A 22,976-nucleotide genomic window follows, 5' to 3' on the forward strand; every position below is an offset into this window, starting at 1 on the left:
TAATTATTGGTCGCCAATTAGATGAAAATTGTATGTTTTTTGTTCGTCAGAAAAGAGTTATAACTTTTAAAAAGCCAAGAGTGAATTTTCGTCCATCTTGTATTTTGATCTGAATTATTCGTGTCTTGATTACTAAAAACATGCGCGTAACATCAAGTTAAATCCGTGCGATTTTGTCTGAATAACTAAGGCAAATGAAAACAAAAACAAACTTCGCAATGTGGTGGCGGATTGCCGCCCCCTTTAAGGGCGCAAAAAGGGCGTAAGTAGCCAAGGATCGGAGAAATGCCTTTTTAACTAATATTTCCCCTTATAGCGGGGAAATATTCNAATAATAATAATTCTCTTTCTATACTTCAGGATTGTTTGAAGAATTTATTTTGTTTTTATTGAAATGCAGAAAGTTTTTGTTTACAAGAAGACATTTTTTGTTGTCAAAATCTTGAAAGTTGATGAAATGTTTCCATTTTTATACATTAGGGATTTGCTTCATATTGGTTCTGGTTTCAATTTATTAAAATAAGTTATATTTTTCTTTATTCATAGGTTAAACTAAAGCAAAACTTTATAATCCTTCACGATTTTTTGAATTGATGAAGCATAATGATTTGACTACAATAAACTTGATTGTTTGATCAATTGATGATTTAAAAAATCAGCCATAGATAATGTGTTAACAAACATCAGTATAGGTGTTAATTCTGTCTCAATGAATATACCAACTCCTGATTCCAATAATGCACTAGCTGTAAATCAAGCAGTGGGAGATTCTGGCAGAAATGACATTTCAAGTTTGTTGAATATAAAAGAAACGGAAAGTGTTGATAATGGCAATAACATAACGAATAAGAATCTGACAAGCAATGGCCCAATCTTTCGATTATTGGAAGGGAAATATGTTCAAGTTATTCCTGGGAATCAGATACAGAATGTCTATCAATTCATAAAAAGACCTAATGCAAAAGAATGTCTTGAGTGTAAGGAGTGTGGTACATCATTTACAACTCAGAATGAGCTGTCTGATCATCAAAACAATGGTATAAAGTACTACTGTGGGCCTTGTAAACGATTTTTTGCATGTAAAGATTCAGTTAAAACTCACCTGCAAACTCACATTGTAGGCTCTAGCCAACAGAAGTTAATAAAAGTTACTTTACCTTGTCAAAATGAACCGAAAGACAATGAGGATAGTCAATTTCAATGTAAGGAATGTGGGAAATCTTTTGTATCAGAAAGTACATTGAAACGTCATCTGAAAACTCACTCGAAGCTTATTACTTGTGACAAATGCAGTAAACAATTTACAATGTTTGATTTTTTTATTCACAATAAAAGTTCGGAATGTATTAAGAGGAAAACTGTTTTTAAATGCAAAGAATGCAAGAAAAAGTTTCCACATTTAAGAGCTTTAAATATTCATATTAATACCCACACAAAGCCTTTTAGCTGTAATGAATGTGGTAAGCACTTTTCACAGAAGAATGCTATGGAGCATCATCAAAGCACTCGAAAATGCTCCTTTGATTGTAAGGAATGTGAGAAATCTTTTTCGAACAAAAATGAATTTGGAAAGCATAAAAGAGCTCATAAAAATTTTGAATGCAAGGAGTGTGGAAAATTGTTTGCTTTTAAAAAGGAATTGGTAGTTCATGGAAATATTCATACAGGAGTGAGGCCTTATATTTGTGAAGTTTGTGAAAAGACCTTTTCACGACCAGATACTCTGTTCAACCATCGAAAAATTCACCAGCCAAGTAAGTGGAATTGCGAGGATTGTGGTAAATGTTTTACAATAAAGCGTTCTTTGGAGCGACATCTGTCAGCACACACAGGCATCAAACCTTTCAAATGTGACTTATGTGGGAAAGGTTTTACAGAAAAGTCAAGTCTTCAAACCCACCTGATCTATCATGGAGATGCTAGGCCTTTTGAATGTGAAACCTGTGGCAAAGGCTTTAAGACGAAACATAACCTTTTGTGGCATAATAAAACTGTCCAATGTAGCAAAGATTGACATTAAAGTGCTTTTTAATATAATTATAGCTTCTTCCTTTAAATCCAATTTACAAATTTTAACGTGCAATTTTTTAGCATACCCATGCGTATTTTCTATATCCCAGTTATGACTCTTGTCTTGAGTTACAGTACCTGTCTGAATGTCCGAGCATTTGTATTGAGCTATTTCCAACAATTTGTTTTTACTATTGTTTTTTTTGTCGTATATATTTTTTTCTTTGAATCGTGTTTGCTTGCTTCAGTTGAAAATCTTTTTATTTCAGACAGTTTGATGTCGTTGTCAACATGACCAAAGGTTCAATCTCAAAATAAGCGTCTTGGAAATTTGGAAATCTTGCAATTCTGTTCTGCCTTTGAGATTGATCTTTTTGTCGTATGAAAACATTGACTATTCCTCTACATGAAAAAAGGTCAATCTCAATCTCAAAGATGACCACCACAGTAAAACTTTAAATTTTGTAAGGTACTAATTTTGAGATTTAAAACCTTTAGTGATGTGAACGACGATATAGGTCATCATCAACAGATTCGCATTGCTTAAATGTCATTATAAATTGACATTGTAAATGTCAAACCTTGAAGACCAAATTTCCTTATCCACTTGAAACTTGAGTAACCTAGGTATACCTAAAATTTCCAGAAATTTCTTTACTTTTCAAGAGGGTTTAGACCAGGCATTAGTTTAGGATTTTTATATTCCTTATTTCTGCTTTATTTTGTTATTTTGTTACTGTTTTATTAAAAGATTTAATTTTGTTATAATGTGCATTAAAAGATATACTGTTCTGAATAAAAAGTTCTGAGTAATTTTGTTCGTTAAAAGTCACAGGTAATTATGTTAAATGACATTTACTTGGTTTCAGGTTATCCTCTTGGGAAAGTTTATTGAGATTTGAAATAAAGCATCCCAATCCGTAGTTTCTATCACTTTCTTTTATCATGTAGGATGATTTAAATGGATGTATAGTAACCTCTGTTTATTTATTTTCAGAAATAAAAACAAAGTTATACAAACAAAACAAACAATACAAAGAATGAAAGTAAACAATGAGTTCCTGAACATTCGTTTTTAGCAAGCTGTGGTTTTTATAATCAAGGAAGTCATGTAACAGTTGGTTGTTTTCATGGTTCACTGGATTCATGGATGATCAATTTGTATTTAGGAATTGGTTTGCTGCAAGGGATGTGGTAAGCCTTTTCCTAAATAAACCTTTAATTCTAGCTGTAATTTTATAGAATACACGCTTTTTCAAGCAGGTTCTATTTAAGATGAAACAAATTACATCATTTTGTTGTTATGGGGCTCTGATACGATTAAAATTACAATCTTCTTCTTTAGATCTACTATAGTAAATAAATGAATAATGGAGAGTGCTGAAAACGTATTAACAAACGTCGATCAAAGTGTAAATTCAGTTTTAAGGAGTTTACTGCTTGCTGATTCCACTAAGAAACGAACAGAAAATCAAAAAATTTTTAATGGGAAAACTAATTCAAATTCATTGAATAAAAAAATTGTTGGAAAAGTCAGTGATGTTGGCAATAATGCAACCTCTAACAACGTTTCAAAATATGGTCCAGTCTTTCAATTAATAGATGGTAAATATGTTCAAATTGGTGAAACATGTAAGGCATGTGGTGCATCATTTACAACTCGACATGAGCTGTCTGATCATCAAAACAATGGTATAAAATATTACTGTGGGGAATGTAAACTATTGTTTAGATGTAAAAAAACTGTTAAAATGCATCTCCAAACACACATTGCAGATTCAGGTGTTAGTCCCCAGGAGCCATCAAAGCCAACAAACTCTAAACTTCAAAACAAACCAGATGATGATGAGGACGTTCAATTTCAATGCAAGGAATGTGGGAAATTTTATAATTCTGAAAGTACCATGAGACGCCATTGTAAAACTCACTCAAAGCTCATTACTTGTGACAAATGCAATAAAGAATTTTCAATGGAAGATTTTCAAATTCACATCAAAAGTTCCAAATGTAGTAAGAGAAAAACTGTTTTTAAATGCAAGGAATGCAAGAAAAAGTTTTTGAAATTAAGCACTTTGAATACTCATATAAAAACACACACCAAGCCTTATAGCTGCAAGGACTGTGGTAAAAGTTTTTCAAAGAAGAGAGCCTATGGAGCATCACCAAAGCATTAGAAAATGTGTCTTAGAATGTAAGGATTGTGGTAAATCATTTTCAAGTAGAATCGATTTAAGAAAGCATTTAAATACTCATAAAAAATTTGAATGCACAGAATGTGGAAAGTTGTATGCTTCTAAGAATGCATTGGTGACTCATGAAAATATTCACAAAGGACTATCCTTTGTTTGTGAAGTTTGTGGAAAGTCATTCGCAACACTCAATTATATGAGAAGCCACAAAAAAAATCATGAGCCTTTAATGTTCAACTGCGAAGAATGTGGTAAATCTTTTTCAATAAAGAGTAAATTGCAGCGTCATTTAAAAATACACGAAGGGTTCAAACCTTTTCAATGTGAATTATGCGGGAAAAGTTTTGTAGAAAAGTGGTGTCTTCAAGGACACATGGTTTATCACGGGGATGCTAGGCCTTTTGAATGTGAAACCTGTGGCAAAGGCTTTAAGACGAAAACTAACCTTGCGTGGCATAATAAAACTGTCCAATGTAGTAAAGATTGACATTAAAGTACTTTTTGTGTGCAGGACCATTTTAAACTTTTTATAAAATTATATCGTATTGATTAAGATACTGTTGCTCATTTTGGATATTTTTTTAACTGATGCACTCTTACATTTGTTGTGGTACCTTAAGGGTACTAATTTTCCCAGGAACTATTTTTCGCAATTTTTCGGCAAAAGCAAAACCGCAAACATTAGAACCCGCAAAATACAAATTTAGCCATTTTTCATTAAAAAATTTGAAAAATCCCTGGGAAAAATAGGTCAAAACTGCAGAAATTAGTTCCCTTTAGGTATATAAAATCAAATTAGACTATCATAAAACTGCATTCCAAACCAACTAGTTTATATTTTTGTTTAAATAATAATAATAGTATACAAAAGTGACGTTTTTGTTCATTCCTACTTTAAGATAACTTGATATTTTTTGGACCTACCTTGAGGTTTTCCTATAAATTAACCGTCGTTTGTTCGTTCGTTCGTTTGTTTGTTCATTCGTTGGTTTCCAGCTTTTCTCGAGATGGGCTGATTTTTTTATGATTTTTTGCACAATGATGCATTAATTACCAAATTACTCAAATTTTAGATTCCAACCCCCTCCCTTAATACCACCCCAATGGGCATGGGGGATAATCAGTGATGAAAACAAACAATGACTTTTAATAAATTGTCACTATTTGTGTTCTGAATGATTGTTTTAACGGTCCATAAAAGTATTGCTTATTTCTTTAATTTTTTCCTTGAAGCACTGAAAGACTAGATCTTACTACCATTGAACTTGTGTAAATTGATTTCCTGATAGGAAAAGTTATTCAGTTATATTCAGCTGTTTATAACTTTAATCCTATTTTTATCAGGGGTTGCTCTGGCGTTTGTTTGCTGATAAATTACTGAAGACATTTTTGACAATCTGATGGATCAGGTTTATGACTTTCTTGTCCAGGTATTTCATATAATAATTTTTGATACAGTTTCCCATTTAACTAGGTATCAATAGGATGTCTCAGAAAATGATAGTTTTTTTCAAAAAATGATGATGTCATTATGGCAAAAGACACAAACAAAGAAAAATATTTTGATGCAATGAATGTGGAACATCTTTTTCCAATGAAACATTTCACTTTATAAAATACACACTAGTTCTAGTCAAGATGAAATAATTATACCATTATACTGCTTGGCTGTTATATGGTAGTTATTATGAAATCACTTTTCTGCTTCTTTTCTTTCTATAGGTAAACCACAGTGAAATTTATAAGTGAAATTTGTTATTAAAATAATGGAAAGTGTCGATAACGTATTAACAAATATTAATCAAAGTGTAAATTCGGTTTTGACGAATTTGCAGGATGTCGATTCCAGTAAAGTACAATATGAAAACGGATTAGCTCATAATTGGACGAATTCAAATTCGTTGAATAAAAATATTGCAGGAAAAGTTATTAATGGTAAAGTAACTTGTTATGACTATGGTCCAATTTTTCAATTAATAGATGGGAAATATGTTCAAATTGGTGAAACAAAAAATCAGTTTGTAAAAGGACCTGGTGGAACACTGTTAAGAGTAAACACATTAGGGTGGTTTGTATGTAAGGAATGCGGTGCATCATTTACAACTCCACGAGAGCTGACTGACCATCAAAACAATGGTATGAAATATTACTGTGGAGAATGTAAATTATTCTTTACATGTAGAAATTCAGTAACAAATCATCTACAAACACACGCTGCAGGTTTAAATCCCCAGAAAGTAATAAAACATACTTTTATACATTATCAAAGCAAACCCAAAGATGACATTAAATTTCAATGCAAGGAATGTGGGAAATCTTTCGCATCTAAGAGTACATTAAAACGCCATCATCTTGTTAAATCAAAAGATAAACAAACCATGTCTAAATTTGATGCAGAACAATTCGCTGTATGGCAATGTAAGGTATGTGCAAAATCATTTTCATCTGAATGTTTATTGGACCAACATTCGAAAACTCACTTAAATGAGGTTTCTGGAGAATTGAAAAAAGAAAAAACTTCTGTATGTCACCGGAAGTACCCTGAAATGAAAGAGGAAAACTACAATGGCTTTGAATGTATGGATTGTGGGAAATCTTTTGCATCAGAAAGTACATTGACACGTCATTTGAAAACTCACTCAAAAGAAAGGAAAAGCTATTTGAAAAAGTATGAAGAAACTCATCAAACTTTTGAATGTCAGGAATGTGGAAAGTTATTTACATCTCAAAAATCTTTAGTGATCCATGAAAATATTCATAAAGGAGTGAGACCCTATATTTGTGATACATGTGGAAAGTCGTTTGCAACACTTAGTTACATGAGGAGCCATAGAAGGGTTCACGGGCCTCTAATGTTTAATTGTGAGGAATGTGGTAAGTGTTTTTCAATAAAGAGTAAGTTGCAGCGTCATTTAAAAATACACAAAGAAGTCAAACCCTTTCAATGTCAATTATGTGAGAAAGGTTTTGCAGAAAAGTCAGGTCTTCAAGGACACATGGTTTATCACGTGGATGCTAGGCTTTTTGAATGTGAAACCTGTGGCAAAGGCTTTAAGACCAAACATAACCTTTCGTGGCATAATAAAACTGTAAAGTGCAAGAAGGATTAGGACTGTGATAAGCTAATTGGATGTGTATGTGAACTCTTAAATCTTTATTTACTTTTTCAAAATGATGTAGGTATTTTTGTCTCTATATGAAGTTTTATCTTGTAAATGGTCGGATATTAAATTATCATCTTACGCTCACTTAGACTCCTATGAAACTCAAAGGAGAATCAATCTGTTCCATTCTAATCCATACAGGGAGTTGGGCAAACCTTTTCAAGCAAAACAATAATCCTTGAAAATTTGTGAATACCCCCTGGAAGAAGGCAAAGTTTGCAAAAAACCCTTGGAAAAATAATTCTTAAAGTGAGGGCAGTCTTTAAATGTTACCATTACTTAACGTTACGTTTTAGAAGAGTTTTTTACCATCTAGAAGAATAAAAAAGTTTGGATCCACTGGAAATTCTTCTTCAGATTATCACCTGGAAAAGTTTGTCAACCCCCTCTGTATTGATATAAAATAGAATGGCTCGTTTTATGGAGAAAGTCTGATACTTGTGTTATCTTTTTGGACCTACCTCCGGGTACCCCGGTGGAGGTCCTATGAATTAACCGTTGTCTGTTCGTCTGTCCGTCCGTCCGTTCGTCTGTTACCAGCTTTTCTCGAGATTGGCTCATTAGTTTTTTATGAAATTTTGCACACTGATGCAAAATGACAATACCTAAAATGTGATGAAGCCTGATTTTCAAAAAACATTTTTTTCCGGCCGAAAATGCCGGAAATATGCCGGAAAAACTGGGTTTTTGGCATTTTCTCGAGATTTTATCATTAGTTTTTTTTTTTTTTTTTTGCTCAAAGATGCGTATTAACAATGCCCAAAACATGGCTGAGTCCGATTTTTGAGGAAAATTTCCCTATAACTTTTTCCTTATAATTGGTTGTTTTTTCATTCAAAAACATTATTAATAGCAATGCCCACCATCAAGCATGTTTCAATTTTCAATAAATTGATTTTTGAAGCCGGAACTATTTAAAAATCGCCGGAACAACCTATTTTCGCCGGAAAGACAGTATTTCTTGAATTTCTCAAACTGTACTTTATATTTTTTTATGAAATTTTGCACACTGATGCAAAATGACAATACCTAAAATGTGACAGAGCCTGATTTTCAAAAAAAATGCCAGTAATATGCCGGAAAAACCGTTTTTTTGATATTTTCTCGAATTTTCATCCTTAGTTTTTTCTGATTTTTTGCAGAAAGATGCGTATTCGCAACGCTCAAAACATGGCTGAGTTCGATTTTTGAGAAAATTCTTTTTCCGGTTGAAAATGCCGGAAATCGCCGTGTTTGCAGATTTTCATTGGATTTTTTCCTTATATTCATTTCTATGTTTTTTGATAACAATGCTCACCATCAAGCATGATTCAATTGTCAATAAAACTGACTTTTGCGACCAGAACTTTCTATTTATTTTTTCCCTACAACCCTTCCCTCTCCCCCCATCAACAATCAATGATGAATTTATTGCGTTATGCATTTTCGCTAAACGCTATATTTTCTGACTGATTTTTTTTCATTTTTCTCCTCGCATTGCTATTTAACTTTCATCATCAGGTAGGTCCATTCAGCATCTAGGTTGTTATTTTTTATTTTATGCAATTTGTCATTTTTGAAAAGCAGCTTAATTTTTTGCTGTTATTTTGAATTCTGTTAGTATTTTAACTTTAGAAAAATTGTATTTTTGTTAATGAGTATAAAAAGAATAACTTTCTATTCTACAATATTTGGTTCCCTTTAGGCTTCAGCTAAAATATCTTATAGCTTTGTATTGCTTAAGGTTTTGAAAAAGGTCGTTCAGATTTATAATTATCTTCAAACTTTGAGTTCATAATTTTTATTTTTTTTTTCAGAAAAAACAAAACAACAAACATAAAAAAATACAAAAACAACAAAATAATGCGTTCATATTTTTTATGAAATGGATGGCATTCTTGTTACAGTTGTGGGTGTAATATGAATCAGATGTATCCTTGATGAAAAGTCCTTTGAATGCAAGGAATATGGTAAAACCTTTTCCAATAAAATATGTGTCTATATATTGCATGTGATTTAAATCCTTTTAACCATTTAACCAATTATGACCTTTTTCCTGGTATTCTAAAAAACTCTCTTGCTTCATTATCCAATTAGAAATACGTGCAGACTATAATATACAGTAAAAGCTTTAGGGATGATAAAAATTTATTTGAATAATTGTTTGATATCAAAAACAATTTAGTAGGTTCGTTTGAAATTTCAATGACAAGTTTGTATAATCCAGTCGAGTTTTGAGATGTTAAATCTGAAACCAAATTTGTTTTTTAAACATTTAAAGAAATCGCCACAACTATCTTATGAGACAAAATAAGATGACACGGCAAATAAAATCTTTTGTAAACAGGTGATTACCATCAGTGAAAATGATGATCAGCTGCTGAACCATAAAACATCGAAAAATACAATGAGAGAAAAATTTTGCTGATATATTGGTAATTTTTTTCTTGGAAAATACAAGAAATTATAAATGAAACAAACCTTTTTGCTGATAATTGGAAATTTTGAGATTTTTGTAATTTTTCCTTTGAAAATACAAGAAATTATAAATGAAAAAAAAAACTGTAAACTCTCGAAGAAGAAAGTTAAGCTGATCTATGAAAATTTTGATATGATTGGTAATTTTTCCTTTGAAATTACAAGAAATTATAAATGAAACACACCATGTAAACTTTTGAGAATTGAGGAGAAAGTTTTACTGATACATGAACATTTTGATATTTTAGTTATTTTTCCTTTGAAAATACAGGAAATTTGTACTAGTAATCTCATGGTTATAAGGGAAATTCGGGATAAATTTCCCGAGGTCAATTTTGAAATCTTTTGAAATTTGACCGAGGGTAATTTATCCAGAATTTCACGAAAACAAGCATGAGATTCCTGGTTAATCTCATGGTTTGGATTGAAATTCTAACAATTCTGAAAGACATCAATTTAACACTGGAAAGCAATCTGAAAATTTAAAAAGAGGTCTCAAAAAAGTCGAATCGAGTTTTAATTGGATAGTATTCCATTTATTTAAGCCTTTGAAGTTAGTAAGAAAGTCGAAAAAGGTGATGAATTTCCAAACGATGAAATTTCACTTTTGCGGGAAATTACAAAATCTAGGAGGGAAATTACAAAAGCTAGGAGGGAAATTACAAGTTCGCGGGAAATTACAAATTAACGTAAGCAAAAACGTCAATCGAATTTAAATCAACCATGAGATTATAAATTAAACAAACTGTAAAATTTTGAAGGAGAAAGTTTTGCTGAAAAATGAAAATTTTGATATATTGGTAATTTTTCCTTTGAAAATACGGGAAATCATAAATTTGTAAAACTGTTAAATCTCTAACTTGGGAAAGTTTTGCTGATAGATTTTGGTGGAAAGAAAATTAGGCGGATTTGGCCAGAATCCGCCAAGTTAAGTTCCCGCCAAAATTTCTTTTTTCCGTCCGCCAAATTATTCCCGCCAAATTAAACTTTTTGAAAATTTGATCTCTTTTAACCCTATTCAACCTAGGCTTTTAGGGGCGGTTCAGAACTAGGGGGGGGGGGCTTTTCCTGTACCACCCCTTAACTTTTGATCTAGTGGGTCTTTTTGGATGAAATTTGGCACACAAGATCCTTGTCACGTAAGGTAACTTTTGACAAAAAAAAATTTTTGATGACGTCACTCATCATGCCCAAAGTGAGCAAAAACCGGAAATTTCCTTTGTTCTTACAAATAACTATTGTATTCTAACAAAAGCCTTAGAAAAAAGTTGCCTGAGTTTAAAATGCTTATTTTATCCTAAATATTCAATAAAATTTTAAACGGTTTAAACGGTTTAAAACGGTTTAAACGATATATTTGACATTAAAAATAAATTTGTATTGGAAAAGCGTCAATTTTTGTGACACCTTACTGTCAGAAATATCATCATACTCAAGGTGTGAAAATCTTTAGGTGTCAAATTTTTTTTTATTTTGAAGCTAAATAAAAGTTAGGAATTTACAGAAAATTTCAAGGCAAAAGCTCTATTATTTCAGGAGCTATTACCAATAGTTTGACCCCCGAACAGAAAGAGCCCCCCCCCCCCTAGTTCGAATAGGGTTAAGGTGGTTTCACATTTTTTTTGCTGTTTTTACACCATTTTAAGGATAAATTTTTCAGCTAATGCCAAATTAAATTCCCGCCAAATTTAGTTTTTTAGTCCATCTGCCAAATTAAATTCCCTCTAAAATTTTTTTGGCCATCCGCCAAATTAAATTCCCGCCAAAATTTCTTCCTTTAAGGTAATTAGTAATTTTTTCCTTTAAAAATACGAGAAATTATAAATCAAACACTTTAAAATTTTGAAGGAAAAAGTTTTACTGATACATGAACATTTTTTATATGTAAGTAATTTTTCCTTTGAAAATACAGGAAATTATAAATTAGCAAAACTGTAAAACTTTGAAGGAGAACGTTTTGCTGATAAATGAGAATTTTGATATATTGGTAATTTTTCCTTTGAAAATACGGGAAATCATAAATTTGTAAAACTGTTAAATCTTTAACTTGGGAAAGTTTTGCTGATAGACTTTGGCGGAAAGAAAATTAGGCGGATTTGGCCAGAATCCGCCAAATTAAGTTCCCGGCAAAATTTCTTTTTTCCGCCATCCGCCAAATTATTCCCGCCAAATTAAACTTTTTGAAAACTTGATCTCTTTTAAGGTGGTTTCACATTTTTTTTGCTGTTTTTACACCATTTTAAGGATAAATTTTTCAGCAAATGCCAAATTAAATTCCCGCCAAATTTAATTTTTTTGGCCATCCGCCAAATTAAATTCCCGCCAAAATTTCTTCCTTTAAGGTAATTAGTAATTTTTTCCTTTAAAAATACGAGAAATTATAAATCAAACACTTTAAAATTTTGAAGGAAAAAGTTTTACTGATACATGAACATTTGATAATATGTAAGTAATTTTTCCTTTGAAAATACAGGAAATTATAAATTAGCAAAACTGTAAAACTTTGAAGGAGAACGTTTTGCTGATAAATGAGAATCATGATATTCATGAGTAATTTTTCCTTTAAAAGTACGAGAAATTATGAATCAAACACACCATGTAAACTTTTGATGGAGAAAGTTTTACTGATACATGAACATTTTGATATATGTAAGTAATTTTTCCTTTGAAAATACAGGAAATTATAAATTAGCAAAACTGTAAAACTTTGAAGGAGAACGTTTTGCTGATAAATGAGATGTATGATAATCAGTAATTTTTCCTTTTAAAATATCAGAAATTTTAAATCAAACAATCTCTGTAAACTTTTGTAGGAGGAATTTTTAATAGTGATACATGAGGATTTTGATATATGTTAGTAATTTTTCCTTTGAAAATACGGGAAATTATAAATTAGCAAAACTGTAAAACTTTGAAGGAGAAGTTTTGCTGATAAATGAGATGTATGATAATCAGTAATTTTTCCTTTTAAAATATCAGAAATTTTAAATCAAACAATCTCTGTAAACTTTTGTAGGAGGAATTTTTAATAGTGATACATGAGAATTTTGATGTTAGTAATTTTTCCTTTGAAAATACGGGAAATTATAAATTAGCAAAACTGTAAAACTTTGAAGGAGAAGTTTTGCTGATAAATGAGATGTGTGATAATTATAAATTAAACACTCAGTGTAAACTTTTAATGGAGAAAGTTTTGCTGATATATAAGAATTTAAATAGTTAAACATTTAAAACATAATTGCGTATGTGCACCGGTTTTTGAGGGTTTGTCTTTATCTAGTTGTTAAGAATTTTAATATATTGATAAACTTTCCTTTGAAAATACAAGAAATTATAAATTAAATACACTGAATGTTCTTAGGTTGATTGTATAACATTGCTAATTATTCCTCATTTTCAACATAAATTTTTACACTAAAAATATATCAAATAAAGGTGAAGCAACTTAAAAAGTAAAAAGTCCTCTACCAGATAGAACAAAGGACTTCTTTCACTGAAAACTTATCAACTTATTCCTTGTTTATTTGTAAAAACATTTGAGGACTCTTGCTCACGCCGAAACCTTTAACACGTTAATTTCCATGTCCCGGTAAATATTTTTAAATATTTTTTGTTTTGGTTTAATTTTTAATGCGCGTGCACACCCCAACCATAAACATATAAACGACTGGACATCCATCTCCTTTTTCTTTTTAAAGTTAACACAGCTAGCTTCGTTGTTGCCTCGTTAAAAGCATAAAATGAAACAATAGATTTTGATGATATACCACTTGGGAATACCTTGCTAACAACGTCAAAACTTCGACAACAGTCTCTGTTGTTCTACTCTTCTCAAGTCTTTTATCTATATCATAACAAAGATAACAGAGGCAAAATTATCGTCAGCTTGTCAAAACTCCGACTAATATTTCTAAATTTTGACTTAAAAGTGTCTAATAATTTTAGAGAGTGTCACATTCTAATTTCGATATTCTTATTACAAAGGCTCTCAACTTTGGCAAGCTATTTTTTTCAAGTCATAAAAAAAATTATTGGAGTGACAAAAGGGATTCAAAAGTATACACGCAGTTGAAATTCTGCATTTCAGAGTTGAAAATGTTAATAAAATATATTACAAACTTGTAAAAAAATCGAAAATAACTTTTTTGTACATTTGAGTAATGTTCAAGCTCTATCAATCTTTTTATCTAAATAATTTAAAGAAATAAAATTATGACGGAATATTGTCGGATTTTTCATACCAATTTTGAAATACAGGCGGCAACGAAGCTCGCTTCAAAGAGACAATAAAAGATAGATGTCCAGTCGTTTATATGTTCATGCCCCAACTAAGGTTAAATTCCAAACAGAACTTAGTTTGGGAGTAAAAACCAGGCGACATGGGTCATGGAACAGTTTGTCCAGACCTACCAGTAGTATATAGAACTTGAGTAATCTCACATGATGCCAGTTGGTTAAGTCTGAAGTGGGAAAATTTTAGAATTTCAGAGCTAACTATTAAAAGACATTGTTTGGTTCACGCTGGCGTGCAAAACCTTTTTTAATGCGAGGTATGTGGATATTGGTTAGAACTGTAATCAAATTTTTTATTTTTTTTATTTTCAGAGTATAAGCGAAAGAAGAAAAAAACAAAGTATAAGAGGTCAATAGAGCTGCGAAATATATTGTTATATAATAAAAATTAAAAGAAAAGAAAATGAATTATGACATTGGAAATATTGTTCATTTTTCAAACAGTGATGGGATAGCAACACCGCTCACTTTGTTTTTCAATGTTACAATTGATGATAAATTTATTGGCTCTTGTCAATTCACTATAGAGAACGTTTCGCTGAAGGTTGAACTGGGAGATAACCATGGTAACAACTTTCTGTTTAAACCAAACAAAATAGAAGAAGGATTAGAAAATAAGCGGGAAGAATCATCGCCTGATATTAATAAGAATCGATTAGGCCTTGGTGAAGAAGTTACAATAAAGATGGAGAATGATATGAAAATAAAAGTCGAACCAGAAGAGAATCTCGATGAGGAACAGACTGATACACAAGCTGCAGAAAACCGCCTTGATATTAGTGGTAAGGCTATTGAACAAGGTTCCGAAATGTTAGAAGAAGATAAAGTAGAAAATCCAAGCAATTGTCATGCTAGTGGTAAAGCATTTTCGCAGTACAATCAACTTGGATACATAAGAAGTCCTGATAATATTAATAAATTAAATGAATATGAAGTACCCGGTGAGCGATTTACAGGAAAGCAAAACAAGAACACTCCCACTGTTAAGAAACCTTTCACGTGTGAGATATGTGGTAATGGGTTTTCACGAAAAGATACTCTAAAAATCCACACAAGGCTTCATACTGGTCAGGTATCGTTTAAGTGTGAAGTTTGTGGTAAAGAGTACACACGGAAAGATAAACTTAAAATTCATCTCTTATCACATTCAGATGAAAAACCATTTAACTGTGGAGTATGTGGGAAGGGTTTTGCTCGCAAGGATAATCTTACAGACCATCTTAGATCCCATACTGGAGAGAAACCTTTTCCCTGTAAGGTATGTGGTAAGTCTTTTTCACAAAAAGGTGGTCTATTAATACACACTAGAATTCATACTGGATTTGCACCTTTTAAGTGTCACCTTTGTGAAAAACGTTTTACCAGAAATGACCAACTTAGAAATCATTTATTAACACATTCGGACAAAAAACCATTTAGCTGTGAGGTTTGTGAGAAAGGTTTTAACACAAAATCTAACATGTTGGTTCACATGCGTATTCATGATGATAAGAAACCGATTAAAAGCGATGAAGGTGGTAAGGAGTTTGCGCAAAATGATAACGCTGATTGAAAGATAAATTAAATGGAATCAATTGAAACAAATTTTAATAGAGAACGTTGAAGAAGGAATATTCCAATTTTTTATCTTTCCGCTGACTGTTTGGCATCAAACAAAGCACACCGAAATGGTAAACATAGGAGCTCGAAAAAGTGACGAAGAATGTATGAAAAGATGGAAAGAATTTTGAGTAAATAGATTCGAAAAACTTAGTTGAGAATGATATATTTTATCTCCCTTGAACTTTTCTTGAGCACTTTGGGACTGTCATTTTATTATAATTATGTATATTGACACTTTAGATAATTTTAATTTTTTTAGATATTCTTTATTTTTAACCAAAGATTAATATTTTTTTTCTGTTCTATCTACCTTGTTTTGACTAACATTGTCCAACAGTAATCTTGACCCACATACTATTGTAGGCAAATGAAACGGCGAACTCTGTATTGGCCGCTCTTTTCAAATTTTCACGATATTTGAAACAGAAAACAACTCTCTGTTTTGTCAACTTAATTTACAATCTGGGAATGTCTTTGTCTTGATGTATTCTTATGTGTCTGTCAATTCAAAACTTTAATGGGACAGGCTAGTGACTTCAAAAATGGTCCGATGCGTCTGAAATTTTCACACTAAAAGATGGCTTGTGAATTGCATTTTCACACGCATGTGATTTTTTGCAGGATCACATGCTCGGAAATCAGTTTTACCAAGCATGTGATTTCCATACTTTTTCCTGTGATGTGATCACATCAAAATGGTCCTATTTGACTGAAATTTTCCACACCCAGTTCCTTGTGTGAAATCCTCGCGACTCTTGAATTTAAATTTGCTAAGAGCTCTTACAAAGGATCTCATGAAGATTGCAATGTCGAAGAAAGATATCATACTCTCTTTTTATCTTTAGAACTACATAGAAAGAAAAATACAAAAATTGAAATGAATTATTAAGTTGGAAATTTGGTTATTACACCAATCAATAATGATGGGTTTCCAGTACCAATCAAGTTATCATTTGATATAAAAAAGGACGACAAAGTTGTTGGCGCTTGTCAAATATCCATCCAAACAAAATTATTACAAGTAGACCTTGTTGATAATCATGGAAATCATTTTTCGTACAATCCAAAGAAAGAGAAAGAGAAAGAATTCGAGAATTGTAATGCTTTTAAATTGAAATCTAATATGGGAACAAATCATTACCTACTTATTGTCTCTGTAATCTTTGTTTTCCTTCTTTAGATCTAAGTAAAAAATAATTCTAAAATGAATTATGAAATAGGAAATTTGGTCAATTTATCAAACACCAATAGACTATCAGCACCAATGTGTATATCATTTGATCTCAAAAATGGCGATGAAGTTGTTGGTACTTGCCAATTCACAATGGAAAATGTCTTCTTACAAGTAGAGTTGGTTGATGACCATGGAAATCATTTTTCATTTAAACCTGGTAAAGCACTGAAAACGGGGAAAGAAAGTAACTTTTGCTCAAACGGACAAGAACTAGAAGAAACGATAGAAATCAAAGTCGAGGAAGACTTTTTTGATAACCCTTCATTAGACTGTATTGAACCTCCCCTTGTTAACAGTGAATATAGTGGACTGACGCAAGCTATCAAAATACATACCAGTATTACGATCGAGGATGACCAGTCAGATATTAAGTCATCTAAAAGTTTTGAATGTGAAGTATGTGGTAAAGGGTTTTCACGCAAAGATGTACTCGGGCGACATAAAAAAATACATACTGGCGAGAAACCTTTTATGTGTAATGTATGTGGTAACAGATTTACACAAAAAGGTTCTCTTAAAGCTCACATGCGAATCCATACTGGTGTTATGCCATTTAAATGTAAGGTGTGTGGGAGATCTTTTAGACAAAAGTTCAGTCTTACTAAGCACACTAGAATACATACTGGAGAAAAGCCGTTTGAATGCAACGTTTGTGGAGCGTTTTTTGCTCGAAAGCAATTTCTAACATCTCATTTAAGGACTCATACTGGTGACAAACCATATAAATGTCAAATATGTGGTAAGCTGTGTGCAAGAAAGGATCATCTCACAGCTCACTTAATGACACACAAAAATTATGAAAGGTAAAATTATATCTAATATGAAACTATTTATTTTAAAATTATTTATAAGTAATTTAAATGAGATTTTACGTTATTTTAAAAAGGATCGTTTTGAGTATCAGCAAAACCTTTTTCCCAGATAAATTATCCAAACTTTTTCATAAAGGATCAATAAGCTTAACTGTATTTTCACTATTATTTTGAGGATATTTATTTAATAGAAAAATTGTTAAATTAACGTTACGTTTGTATCAAACACATGCATGTATTTGACAAGGATAAAAAATCCATGTCACGTTTTTTCTTAATTATTCCCTTCTGCATTTCATAATCTTTATTGAATCGCTCCACTGGAATAATTAAGTTCATCGCTAATTTGTGTGTCGCAAAAAATAAATTATATTGTTTTTATTTGCGATAGGGTGAAAAAAATTAGCGATGAAAAATGAAAACGTTTTCATTCTATATCGTTTATTATTTTTTACTTTGTCGTTAAAAAGAACAATAGATCTTTAATTCCAGACATATGTCTGGATTTATTTTTTGTGAGCAGGTTTTTGCGACGAACTTATTTTTTTTCAGTGGGCACCCAGCTTAAGAGGCTCATTGCTCAATGACCCATATTTTTTATTATTTATTGTGTTTTCACATTCTTTCATTACTCTATCTCCTCTCTTAACCATGCTATGAATAATCACTAATTCTCTTTTATATTTCCAGATACAATAGAAAAAATTAAGAAAAAAGAAAAGAGAACTGAAAATGGATTATGAAATGGAAAATATTGTAAATATATCAAATAATGATGGATTTGAATCACCAATCAAGTTATCATTCGATATAAACAACGATGGTAACTTCATTGGTTCTTGTCAAATTACTATAGAAACGATTAAGTCGAAATTGGAATTCATGGATCGTCTTGGGAATAGTTTTTTGTTTAAACCGAACGAAGTAGTAGAGGAAAGCCTAAGACCAAAAGCTGATTTTAAGAAAAACAATCGTCTAGGGTTGGGTGAGGAAATTGAGGTAGAATGGGAGGTCGATGAACAAATTTATAAGTTAGCTTTACGTGAGGAAGAAGAGGTTGAGCCTGATGATGAAAATGTTTACCTTAGTAACGAAATTGTTAAAGTCGAAGAGTCCAAGAAATCCAAGCACAAACAAAAACCCAAGCGTCTAAAGAACAAGGTTGACCCTGATACTAAAAAAGTTAACCTTGATGATGCAGAAAATGATCAAATCGAAGAGTCTAAGGAATCAAATTTTGAATGTCGAGTGTGTGGTAAATCTTTTACAAGAAAAAGCTCTCGTACTCAGCACGAGAACGGTCATAATCGCAAACCAAAAGTGTTCAAATGTCAAGAATGTGGTAAGGAACTTGCGTCAAAAAGTAAATTAAACATTCACATTAAAACCCATACTGGTGAAAAGCCTTTTGAGTGTCAGGAATGTGGTAAACGGTTTGTGCGAAAAGATAATCTTAAAGATCACGTGAAGTTGCATTCTGATGACAAGCCATTCAAATGTAAAATATGTATCAAGTCATATGTAAGGAACTACGATTTAAAAAGACACATGGCAACTCACACAGACGATAAATCGTTTTATTGTGAGTTATGTGGGAAGGGGTTTGCAGAAGAAAACCATCTCCAAGATCATATCGCACGACATTCTATGGATAGACCATTTAAATGTCAAGTATGTGGTAAAGCGTTTCCACGAAATTATGACTTGACAAAACACTCAAAAACACACACAGATGAGAAGCCTTTTAAGTGTGAGTTATGTGGAAAAGAATTTCGAAATAGTGATACTCTCAGGAACCACCTCATTATCCATACTGATGAAAAGGCTTTTGAGTGTGACGTTTGTGGAAAGGCTCTTTCAAATCTAAGAACCCTTAAACGGCATATTCAAATGACACACCTTAATGATACTGTAAAATCAAAAGAAACATCAGAATAAAGTCTTTTCGGTTATTATTTTCATATATAAGTTTTTATATTCGTTTATCATAATGCTTTTTTTCAGATATTTTTGTATATAAGTTCAAAGCTAAATATTTTTAGATTAAATACCTTCAAACAATTTTAAAGTAAGAACAATATATACCATTTGCCTTAATAAGTATAATTTACCAACGCCAGTGCTTACAGTGCTTATAAATATCTTTCTAACGATTTGTAAGAATTCTTAGTACTAAACATTCGAAGTTTGCAAGGGAAAAAACTTCACACTCTCAAAATATACAATACCACGGTTTGATTTAAAATTTTTTGTATATCTTGCGCTTAGATGTTCCTTATAACTTCATAAAACCTTTGGCAATTCATATACCAAAAAGGACTATAAAAGGGAATATCTATTAATGTCAAATTTTTAAAGCCGTTGCATTTTGACATCATCCAACCAATGTAAACTCGAACCCAATTCTTTTTTGGGTTATGGTTGATAGGTGCTTTATACTGGTATTTTATTGTGTGCTCCTATTCAATTTTTTAGATCTACCAAAAAGAAAAAGTTAAGAAAAAGAGAACTGAAAATGGATTATGAAATGGAAAATATTGTGAATACATCTAGTAATGATGGTTTTTCATCATCAATAAAGTTATCATTTGCTATAAACAACGATGGTAAATTCATTGGTTCTTGTCAAATCACCATCGAAACTTTCAAGTCTAGATTGGAATTCGTGGATCGTCTTGGGAATAGTTTTTTGTTTAAGCCAAATGAAAGGAATGAGGAATCTATTTCGAATATCCTGGAGAAGGGATGTGAATTAAAAGTGGACATTCATAAGAACCGTTTAGGATTAGGTGAAGAAATCCAAGTTAAAGTAGAGGAGCCATACAAGTTTGATCATTCTTCAACACGTGACCATAACAGAATCGAAACCTTTGTTGAAGTTGAACTAGAAGAACAAATTAATAATTCTTCTGTGTTGAATAAGGATGAATATGTATATGAAAATGACGAGGAACAAACTTGTAAATCATCTTCGTTGCATGATGAGGATAATGTTGTTAAGAATCCTGAGATGTCAGACCTTGATAATTCAAATAGTAACGTTTTTGCATGCAGCAGCACTGAAAATGAACAGCAAAAAGAAGAGTCTGCGGATTCGCATAAGTTTGAATGTCAAGTATGTGGTAAATCATTTACATCAAAGTGTTTTCTTGACAACCATGAAAAAAACCATCGTCGTGAATTTAAATGCAAAGAGTGTGGTAAAGAATTTACGGCCAAAAATAAATTAAAGCGTCATGAAAAACAGCACAGCGGTGTGAAGCCTTTTGAGTGTCAAGAATGTGGTAAAAAATTTAATGAAAACAGTAAATTGAAGCGTCATGAAAAACAGCATACGGGTGTGAAGCCTTTTGAATGTCAAGAATGTGGTAAACGGTTTTTGCGGAAAGATAATTATCAAGACCATGTTAAGCTACATTCTGAAGAAAAACCATTCAAATGCACAATATGTCATGTTAAATCGTATGTAAGGTATTATGATTTGAAGAGACATATGGCAAAGCATACAAGTGAAGAATCCTTTTTTTGTGAACTATGTGGTAAGGGGTTCACACAAGAAAATGAACTCCAGGATCATCTCGCAAGACATTCTATGAAAAGGCCACACAAGTGTCAAGAATGTGGTAAAACATTCCCTTATGAATCGGAATTGAAAAAACACATAGAAACACACAGTGATATGCTTTTTACATGTGATGTATGTGGGAAAGCATTTAGTCAAAGCGGTACCCTTAAAGCACACATGATCATTCATACTGATGAAAAAGCTTTCGAGTGTAAAGTTTGTGGTAAGGCTCTTTCCTCTCAAAAAAGCCTTAGCAAACATATGGAGACACACTGTTTTAATAATGCTGAAAAATCAAAAGTAGCTTCCGGATAATATCTTCGTTCTCGATGGAAATACATGTTAAGTGAAGCTCAACACTTAGTGTTTTGAGCACTCTTGTGACAACAGCAGTCTATGCTCGCTTACCCAGGCCGCACTGATGAGTCCTTGGGAAGGACGAAACACGTGTCTTCGGATAAATGTAGAAATACATGTTGCAATTATCTATAATTTTGCTACTGTAATTTATAAATGCATGTATGTAAAATACAAAACCATCAAGTTCCCATGTGTTTTTGATCAATGCTGGAAGTAAGACAATCAAATAAATAACATTCTCAGGTTTCTATGGAAGACCTACCTGCTTGTTAATTCTCGATTTTCTCAGATTTCCTTTTAATCCTCCCTGAACATCGATGGGGGGGGAGGTTTTCAGTCTTGTAGTAGGGGGAATTTTGTTCGATTTTTTGGAATCGCTTGAATGTTTTGTTAGAAGCACTTGTTATACATTTTTGGAAAGCTAAGGGGTAGGGGGATCGAAATTACAATGTTTCCAATTTTCTTTCGGACACTTTGGTGTGATTTTCGGACAAATATGACGGTCTCAGGCAAAAATCATAGGGTTAAAAATTAATGAAAATTTTAGCTCGAGAAAACGGAGACCTGTTGTATATTTTTGGAAAGCTCTCAAAAAATTAAGATTAGAGATATATTGCAAGTATAGGTGATTTCAGTACCTAACTCGATATATTGCGCTTCACCCTTTCCGGACGCACGGGCCACTGGGTGGCCCATGAATCGTGTTCCTATATGACGCACGGGCCACCGGGTGGCCCATAGCTTTGTAAAAGATTTTAACAGTTTTCGCGCCAAAATACAATAACATGGTTTTGAATAATGATTTTGAGATAAATTTCCCGTAACCTGCAAAAAACCGCTTTTCGATATCTTGTTTACAACTAGAATTATAAATCTTCAATGTTTGTTGTAAATTTACTCAGGCTAAATCTGTAAGGGAAAAATTGCTCAAAAATTGGGACAAAAAATCACTTTAGTCAGATTCTTGGAAAGCTTTTGAAATGAATTTTTTTTTACCCGGCCAGTAATTCAATTCTCTAAATCATATTCAAAGTTCAAGGCGTAAAGCAAATGCTTTTTACTCTATTTCTTTATTCAAAGTCAAAAATTTTGCCTTTCCGAAAAAAAATCTGCCAATTTTTCGGTCACGTGACCAGGTGTCAGCCATATTTAAATTTTTTTTTTTGGTATTTCAAAACCCCTATTACATATGAAAAAAACGAGGTATTACTTATCGTGATATCTGTTATCAATCACTTTCTATTGCAATTTTAGTGAAGCCAGTCAAAAATCAAATTTTTGTTTGCGTCA

The 22,976-nt window shown here is 32.0% G+C and overlaps 5 protein-coding genes across 5 annotated transcripts in view; all 5 read left to right on the forward strand.

Moving 5' to 3' along the window:
- LOC136817868 (uncharacterized) overlaps positions 1–551 on the forward strand; it is a 7,462-nt gene extending 6,911 nt beyond the window's left edge. Inside the window, exon 2 of the mRNA XM_067074200.1 lies at positions 547–551. Coding sequence (XP_066930301.1) covers positions 547–551 — 5 coding nt within the window. The remainder of the gene's footprint in view (positions 1–546) is intronic.
- On the forward strand, positions 516–5,059 carry LOC136817869 (zinc finger protein 850-like). The gene is given in 3 exon segments (XM_067074201.1): positions 516–2,012; positions 3,379–4,169; positions 4,171–5,059. Coding segments are annotated over 3 exon segments (2,610 nt in total). The 5' UTR covers positions 516–709; the 3' UTR covers positions 4,687–5,059.
- Positions 5,060–5,789: 730 nt separating this feature from the next.
- LOC136817852 (zinc finger protein 567-like) lies at positions 5,790–8,141 on the forward strand. The gene has a single exon (XM_067074185.1). The coding sequence runs from the start codon at positions 5,966–5,968 to the stop codon at positions 7,307–7,309; it is 1,344 nt and encodes a 447-aa protein (XP_066930286.1). The 5' UTR covers positions 5,790–5,965; the 3' UTR covers positions 7,310–8,141.
- Positions 8,142–14,429: 6,288 nt separating this feature from the next.
- On the forward strand, positions 14,430–17,896 carry LOC136817871 (zinc finger protein ZFP2-like). Its single transcript, XM_067074204.1, has 2 exons — positions 14,430–15,662; positions 16,902–17,896. The coding sequence occupies exons 1-2, from the start codon at positions 14,517–14,519 to the stop codon at positions 17,754–17,756; spliced, it is 2,001 nt and encodes a 666-aa protein (XP_066930305.1). The 5' UTR covers positions 14,430–14,516; the 3' UTR covers positions 17,757–17,896.
- Positions 17,897–18,455: 559 nt separating this feature from the next.
- On the forward strand, positions 18,456–21,941 carry LOC136817873 (zinc finger protein 11-like). Its single transcript, XM_067074206.1, has 3 exons — positions 18,456–19,696; positions 19,804–19,829; positions 20,237–21,941. The coding sequence occupies exons 1-3, from the start codon at positions 18,494–18,496 to the stop codon at positions 21,639–21,641; spliced, it is 2,634 nt and encodes an 877-aa protein (XP_066930307.1). The 5' UTR covers positions 18,456–18,493; the 3' UTR covers positions 21,642–21,941.
- The last annotated feature ends 1,035 nt before the right edge of the window (positions 21,942–22,976 follow it).

This window comes from Clytia hemisphaerica, unplaced genomic scaffold, assembly GCF_902728285.1.
Source record: "Clytia hemisphaerica strain Z4C2 unplaced genomic scaffold, Clytia hemisphaerica genome assembly, whole genome shotgun sequence".
Classification (NCBI taxonomy): domain Eukaryota; kingdom Metazoa; phylum Cnidaria; class Hydrozoa; order Leptothecata; family Clytiidae; genus Clytia; species Clytia hemisphaerica.

Coding starts and splice junctions, on each gene's coding strand:
- LOC136817873 (XM_067074206.1), top strand. CDS start 18,494: ATGGATTATGAAATGGAAAATATTGTAAATATATCAAATAATGATGGA. Junction 19,697..19,803: donor AATCAAAAGAAACATCAGAA/TAAAGTCTTTTC, acceptor AAATATTTTTAG/ATTAAATACCTTCAAACAAT. Junction 19,830..20,236: donor TACCTTCAAACAATTTTAAA/GTAAGAACAATA, acceptor TCAATTTTTTAG/ATCTACCAAAAAGAAAAAGT.
- LOC136817852 (XM_067074185.1), top strand. CDS start 5,966: ATGGAAAGTGTCGATAACGTATTAACAAATATTAATCAAAGTGTAAAT.
- LOC136817871 (XM_067074204.1), top strand. CDS start 14,517: ATGAATTATGACATTGGAAATATTGTTCATTTTTCAAACAGTGATGGG. Junction 15,663..16,901: donor CGCAAAATGATAACGCTGAT/TGAAAGATAAAT, acceptor CTTTAGATCTAA/GTAAAAAATAATTCTAAAAT.